The sequence below is a fragment of the Erythrolamprus reginae genome, chromosome 4 (genome assembly GCF_031021105.1).
Source record: "Erythrolamprus reginae isolate rEryReg1 chromosome 4, rEryReg1.hap1, whole genome shotgun sequence".
NCBI lineage: Eukaryota > Metazoa > Chordata > Lepidosauria > Squamata > Dipsadidae > Erythrolamprus > Erythrolamprus reginae.
In genome coordinates, this window is record NC_091953.1 from 63227903 (window position 1) to 63235633 (window position 7731).

The 7731-nt window shown below is 38.4% G+C and overlaps 1 protein-coding gene across 1 annotated transcript; it reads left to right on the forward strand.

The window, feature by feature from the left end:
• The first annotated feature begins 3736 nt into the window (after positions 1-3736).
• B3GALT5 (beta-1,3-galactosyltransferase 5) lies at positions 3737-4693 on the forward strand. The gene has a single exon (XM_070751783.1). The coding sequence runs from the start codon at positions 3737-3739 to the stop codon at positions 4691-4693; it is 957 nt and encodes a 318-aa protein (XP_070607884.1).
• The last annotated feature ends 3038 nt before the right edge of the window (positions 4694-7731 follow it).

Below are 7731 nucleotides of genomic sequence, written 5' to 3' on the forward strand. Positions count from 1 at the left end.
ATAATAATAATAATAATAAAATAAAATAAATAAAGGGAACGATTCAACAACACAATATACCTCCAAGTAAATCAAACTTCTGTGAAATCAAACTGTCCACTTAGGAAGCGACACTGATTGGCAATCAATTTCACGCGCTGTTGTGCACATTCAGTTTTGTACAGAACAAAGTATTCCATCAGAATATTTCATTCATTCAGATCTGGGATGTGTTATTTGAGGGTTCCTTTTATTTTTTATATTTTTTTTGAGCAGTATATAAAGGGAAGGGAAGGGAGGGAAGAGAAGGAATTTCGGGATCTGCTCCATTCGGTACTTGTTGTGCCTTCCGGTGTTTTGAGGGGCGTGGGAATTTCAAAGTCTGAGCGCTCCTGTTTTGGCGTGCGTAAAAACCCGAATCGTGCTTTGATTCAAAGGAAACCTGATTTTCGCGGGCCTTTAAAAAGAAACAAATTGCCGGGAAAAAATGAAAGGAATTAATATCCCGTTTCTTCAAAAGAAGAGTGAACGGACTGAAGAGTGCTGCAGTTTCTGGATTATTATTAGTGGAGAATTCCGAAGCTGAACGTGGGAAACCTTCTCTCCTGTAAGGTATGCACAGAGACTTTGTCTTCCTGTCTGCCTAGGAAACACCTAAATCTAAGAGCTGTGTCCCCCTCCCCAACGTTTCACATTTTCTGATCCGAGTTGATCCTGTTTAAAGGACATGATTATCAAGTAAGATAGGAGCAGAATCCCTACAATACATTGAAGAAACTTACCTCTTAGGTAATATACAGCAGGCCATAGCCACAGGCAGTTAAGTGGACATTACTTCAATTATAGTAACTTCATCCTAAAGCATCTATATTGTCTGTTCTTCTGTCAGAATAATTTCATTATGATCAACTAAAATGGTTAACGAGTTTTTCAGTAAACAACACTAGATTATTACTGATGAAGAGAAATATGCAATTGAAAAGGACACAAACCAAACTAACCAGAGTCGATGCTCCAAGAAAACCAATAATGATCATTTATATCTACATTTGTTTATTACAAATACAGTGGTACCTCTTCTTAAGAACTTAATTCATTCCGTGACCAGGTTCTTAAGTAGAAACTTTCTTAAGTAGAAGCAAATTTCCCCATAGGAATCAATGTAAAAGCAAATAATGCATGCAAACCCATTAGGAAAGAAATAAAAACCTCGGAATTTGGGTGGGAGGAGGAGGAGGAAGAAGAGGAGGTGGACAGTCACTGCCAAAGGAAGAAGGTGAGTTGAGGGGAATGAAAAAAATGCCTGCAATACACCCTGTGCGAGGCTGCCTCCCATACTCTGCCTCCCATACTCTGCCTCCCATACACTGCCTCCCATACACTGCCTCCCATACACTGCCTGCTGCTGCTGCTACCTGCTGTCTCTTCCTTCCCATGCTGAAGGGCTCCCCTGTTCTCTCGCTTGCTCACTTTGTAGCTGGCGCCTTTCCTTCGCTGTGGTGAATTCTCGGCTGCCCAGAGCAAAGGGAGCATTTCTTTTCTCTGGGCGCTGGCAGAGGTTTATTCCCTGTCCAAGCGCCTAGAGAAAGGAAAATGCTTCGTTCATTCTCGACTGTCGAAGCCTCCTTAAGCACCACCAAAAGGCTCCTCTGGCAGCCCAGAGGGCCGGGATTAAAGGGGGAATGGAAAGACACTGGCTGGGCCTTCATGCCGCTCTCAAATTTCCTGGGAAATTTTTCCAGGCTCGGGTTTTAAGTAGAAAATGGTTCTTAAGTAGAGGCAAAAAAATCTTGAACACCTGGTTCTTATCTAGAAAAGTTCTTAAGTAGAGGCGTTCTTAAGTAGAGGTACCACTGTATTCATGCTTTCTTTCTTTTAGGGAACTAGGTTTTGACACTTGTTCTGCTTATTTGTCAAAACTTTCTCTTTGGGAGATTAATTAGTTATTGTTTTTCTCACCTTTATGTAATCCAATCCTCATATCTCAAGGTCCCATTTCTGCAAATTGTCATTTGGCAGGTCCTTCTTGGAGGTGAATTTTTTAATTGCCACCCACACTCTTTGGAATTCTCTCCTGGTGGAGCTTTGCTCTGCTTTAGGAAACGCAGAAACTTTCCTCTTCCCTTGACACAGATGAAGGGAATTTTATAAAATGCATATGGGGTTCGCAGCATGTATGCTTTTAATATGAATCTTTGTTCTCTGTATTCAGGTTTATGGTAAAAAATATTAGAGGTTTGGGAGTCTGTGGCATAAATTATAAGAAACAAACAAAAACCCTGTAAACATAGTTAGGATTTTACATCTAGTTTACAATACTGAGGTCAACCCTTTCTTTTACTGATCCTTAGGTCAGTGATTTTCAACCTTTTTTGAGCCACGGCACATTTTTTACATTTACAAAACCATGGGGCACATTGAGTGTGGGGGGTGGGCGGCTAAAAAAAGTTTGGACAAAAAAATTCTCTCTCTCTTCCTCCCTTTCGCTCTATTTCTCTCTCCCTCCCTCTTTCTCTCCCTTCCTCTTTTTTCTCTCTCTCTCCATCCCTTTTTCTTTCTCTCTTCCTTCTTTCCTCTTTTTTGCTCTCTTTCTCTCTCCCTCCCTCCCTCTATGTCTTTCTCTCTCCCACCTTCCCTCCCTCTTTCTCTCTCTCTCTGTCTTTCTTTCTTTCTCTCTTGCTCTCTCTCGCTTTCTTTCTCTCTTGTTCTCTTTCTCTCTCTCTTGCTTTCTTTTTTTCTCTCTCTCTTGCTTTCTTTCTCTCTCTTTCTTTCTCTCTTGTTTTCTTTCTCTCTCTCTTGCTTGCTTTCTCTCTCTCTTGCTCTTTCTTTCTCTCTTTCTCTCTCTCTCTTTCTTTCCCTCTCTTGTTTTCTTTCTCTCTCTGAGCTTCGCGGCACACCTGACCATGTCTCGCAGCACACTAGTGTGCCACGGCACGCTGGTTGAAAAACACTGCCTTAGGTGTATATATTTTGGCAAAGCTTATACTCAACACTGAAAAAAACCCCACTGCCAATGTCTACCTTTATTTTCTAATAGCCAGTATGCTTTTGGATCTGTCAAATAAATGAGTGCTAGATATATGAAATGGTAATATTTTAAAATTACTGCATGATTAAAAACTTTAATCTTTATAGTGTATCTCTGAAGTAGTACCTTTTAATTTTTCTCTTTGCCGTATTGATGAGAAACAAAATAAAATAAAATTGATATTCAATGTCTGAATATTCAAACAACATACAGTATCTTCTTTTTCTTGTGTTTGAGAATTATTATTGTTTTTCCATAGGCATGTTGAAGAAGTAAGAATTCCTGAGGAAATATTTTGTCCAACAGGTACTGAGCTTTACATAATGCGGCATTCTTTTATTTCTTATGCTTATGCTAAACTTTTTTTCTTCATAGGGTATGTTTGCTTTTCCTCCTATTCGCTTTTGTGCAAATTCCTTGCTTATTGTTCCTTATTTGCCAAAATCAGAGCCTCAATTTGTCCTACACGCAAATCTGCAGGGAAAACACTTGGCTCAGATAAAAAGAATACACAGTTTTATTAATTGAAGGACCTAATCAAGGGATGAGAATCAGTGAGTGTCCAACTTTTCCTAAGCATATAGTTCTTAATATCCTACATTGTGGGTTACTATCTGATTATATATATAGAACTGTAGCTCAGCATCAGCTTCGCTCATCCTTCTTTTTTTATCAATGCAAGTAATTCATCTTTTCCATGTAGCCCTTTTTTTTTTCTTTTTTCCCTAGATGGCTTCCAAAAGATTCAGACAAATACTTTTTTTTACAACCATACTGATTTTTGTTGGGTTATGTATTTTGATCAAGTGGACTTCAGTTGGAGTATGCAACTTCTGTCAGACCAAAACTGAGGAAATGTTTTCAAAACAAGGCAGTGGAGATTTTTTGTTGGCACCTCATTCAGATTGTAGCCAGAACCCTCCATTTCTGGTCATTCTAGTAACTTCTTCTCCAACTGATTTAAAACTTCGTGTAATAATCCGTGAAACCTGGGGCAAAAAAAAAAGTATAGCAAATAAATTGATTGTAACCCATTTTCTTTTGGGAACTACCTTGAATCCTGAAGTACAGGCTGCTGTGATTAATGAGAGTCTGAAATATGGAGACATCATCCAGAATAATTTTATAGACACCTATTATAATTTAACATTAAAAACTATGATGGGCATAGAATGGGTTCACAAATTCTGCTCAGAATCTAGCTTTGTAATGAAAACAGACTCAGATATGTTTGTAAATACTTACTATCTAACCGAACTCCTCCTAAAAAAAAACCACACTACCAGATTCTTCACTGGCTTTTTAAAACTAAATGACCAACCGGTACGGGACATATCCAGTAAATGGTATGTGAATAAGCATGAATATTCAAAAAATACATACCCTCCTTTTTGTTCAGGGACTGGTTATGTTTTCTCAACAGATGTCGCTAGTCTGGTATATAGAATTTCTGACAATATTCCCTTTATTAAGCTGGAGGATGTATTCATAGGCTTGTGCCTTGCTGAACTTGATATCAAATTGGAAAACCTCCATTCCAAACAAACCTTCTTCCCTGTAAGGCTTGAATTTTCCCTGTGCCGCTTTAAGAAAATTGTAACAAGTCATTCTGTGAAACCTTATGAGCTGATGATCTATTGGAACGCACTGGAGAGATCCATGGATGAAAAATGCCCCGATGACTGAAATCTTTCTGAACTGGGGGCAGATGGTTTTGGTGAGGAAATGTGTCAAAATTATCTTCAACTAGACCAGCAACAGGCCAAAATCTGAAATACTCAATTTCTTTTCTTAGAAATTTCATAGTTCATTTAGCCTGATGTTTCCCAGTCTCTGCACAGATAGATAGAATGTTTGGATTTTAATTCCTAGAGTGCTTAGCAATGACTATGCTGCCTGGGGAGTTCTGAGAATAGAAGTCCACCCATCTTAAAGTTGGAAATATTGATTTAGCTAAAAGGGTTTTGGCTACACTATTTTGCACACCAATCCTGTGTTTGTCGGCTAAGAAATAAGTCTTATATTTAATTGGTTTATTTCCTACTTAAATTGCATAATATTTGCCTTTAAGGTTGCAAAGTGAAAATCACATTTCCCCTAATAACATTACCTTTTTGAGTTTAATAACATTTTGTTGTTTTTATCAACAAACATTGTCCATCACTTTTACCAATAATGCTATGTAATGATACCTGGTAAAGATCCTGGGAGAGAGGGCAAAGAGATGCTGCTTAGGGAATGGTCTGATAAGAGACATCGTCATCTGTAGCTGTAGGGTGGGGAAAGAGCAGTGATGGGCTGCCAAATCTTTACTGTCACACTGTGGGCATGGCTTATTTTATGAGTGTGGCTTCATGGTCATGTGACCGGGTAGGAGTAGCTTACCAACCAAGGAAAGTTTTCAAATAGGTGTGTGGACTCTTTTTCAGTTGATTAAGTCATATTATTTGAACAGCCACAAAAAAGGACAAATGATAAACAGCATTATTTGTTGAGGCGCACAGTAATATTTTAAGGTTTTGTACTGAACCCACAATAACAGATTAGGCAAGTAGCTCAATTTTCCTTAATTGCTATAAAAGTTCAGTTCTAGATAATGATTAAAATGATTAAAGCTTTTATGGGTAAAACATACTATTTAATTATTTACTGTTTTAAAAGTAATTAAGGATCATACTAAGGTACTAGAGAAGGAAGGACAATAAAAAAGCTATTAAGTATTCAATAAATAGTGCATAAACTTACTACCCCCAATGACCTCCCCGCCCCGGGGCGGGGCAGCAACCCATTACTGGGTAAGAGGCTCAGAAGAGACCCTCTCTATTTCTAGGGGGTAAAGGGGGTAGGAGGAAAACTTTATTTTGAAACTTGAAAGGTTCTGTGAAACTTGAAAGGCTGTGTTCTCTCTCTCTCTTTATCTGATAAGGCTTATATATTAACACAAATCCAGGATGGTGCAAAGTTCCCATTTACCAATGTATGTTAACTGCGTTTGTAGTAATTTAATAATAATAATAATAATAATAATAATAATAATAATAATAATAATAATATCAGACTTTTCTGGAGGATGGGAAAAATGGTTCCAGTAGCAAAAGATAACCTAGAGAACTGTTGGGAAATAAGAAGAGAAAAATGGCCCATTCTTCCTCTAAGGCAGAGGTCTTCAAGCTTGGCACCTTTAAGACTTGTGGACTTCAACTCCCAGAATTCTCCAGGCAGCTATGGTATCTGGAGAATTCTGGGAGTTGAAGGCCACAAGTTTTAAAGTTGCCAAGCTTGGAGACCTCTGCACTAAGAGTTGGAGGTTGGAGACTGGGGACTGTATAACTGGATATAATGGAGAGTATGGGTTGAGCTATCAACTTTTTGGTTTCAAGTCTGATGTTTTGATTACTATTGCAACTGTTATTGAGAGTCATTCAGAGTTTGTTGGATGGTTATATAAATCTTTTGAATATATAAATATGTAGAAAAATAGGTAAAAGAAAAGAGGTGTAATTTGTGTGTGTGTGTGTGTGTGTGTGGAAAATATCCCAGTCATCTGGGACAATTGAAACAGTGCATTTAGAATTCTGATGTAAAGGTCTTCAGTCGTTGCACATAAATGAATGATTCTGTTGATTCCAATGAGATACTAAACAATTACATTTTAACTGGCAAATGTTAATATCTTTTCAATTTTCATCCAATGAAGCACTGTAACATCTATTTTATTAAAGCAAAGCAAAATTAAATGCTTGTAACTTCCACCAAACTTACTTCTCCTTGGATAGAATTAGATGTACAGTTAGTTGTGAAAAACTGAAATGTACAAAATATTTCTTTTTTAAATGAGCAAGTCTGATTACTGACAAAGAAGGAAGTTTGTGTGAATTAGGAATTAAAATTCTCAAATTGCCATTGGTTGCTATTAACATGTTTCAACATTGACTTTCAAGCTGGTGCTATATTCAAGTACAATATTCAACAGAGCAACAATGCTGGTACCATTCAGAATCAATTATTATTATTATTATTATTATTTATTAGATTTGTATGCCGCCCCTCTCTGCAGGCTCGGGGCGGCTCACAGCAACAATAAAACAATGTACAACAAATCTAATAATTTTAAAAATAACACTAAGACCCCTTATTAAAAGCAAACAAACACACAAACATACCATGCATTAACTGTATAGGCCCGGGAGAGATGTCTCAGTTCCCCCATGCCTGATGGCAGAGCTGGGTTTTAAGCAGTTTACGAAAGGCAAGGAGGGTGGGGGCAGTTCTAATCTCCAGGGGGAGCTGGTTCCAGAGGATCGGGGCCGCCACAGAGAAGGCTCTTCCCCTGGGTCCCGCCAAACAACATTGTTTAGTCGACAGGACCCGGAGAAGGCCAACTCTGTGGGACCTAACTGGTCGCTGGGATTCGTGCGGCAGAAGGCAGTCCCGGAGATATTCTGGTCCGATGCCATGAAGGGCTTTATAGGTCATAACCAACACTTTGAATTGTGACCGGAAACTGATCGGCAACCAATGCAGACTGCGGAGTGTTGGTGTGATATGGGGATACCTAGAGAGGCCCATGATAAGTCTCGCAGCTGCATTCTAAAATCCAAAGTCTCTATGTTGGGGGAAAATATAATAAATATTTTAAGAAGCTATATATTTTTAAAGGTTTAATGCAGTTCTTGACCATGACTAGTTGCAGGCATCTAGGATAGGCCATATTTATAAGAGAG

Coding starts and splice junctions, on each gene's coding strand:
- B3GALT5 (XM_070751783.1), top strand. CDS start 3,737: ATGGCTTCCAAAAGATTCAGACAAATACTTTTTTTTACAACCATACTG.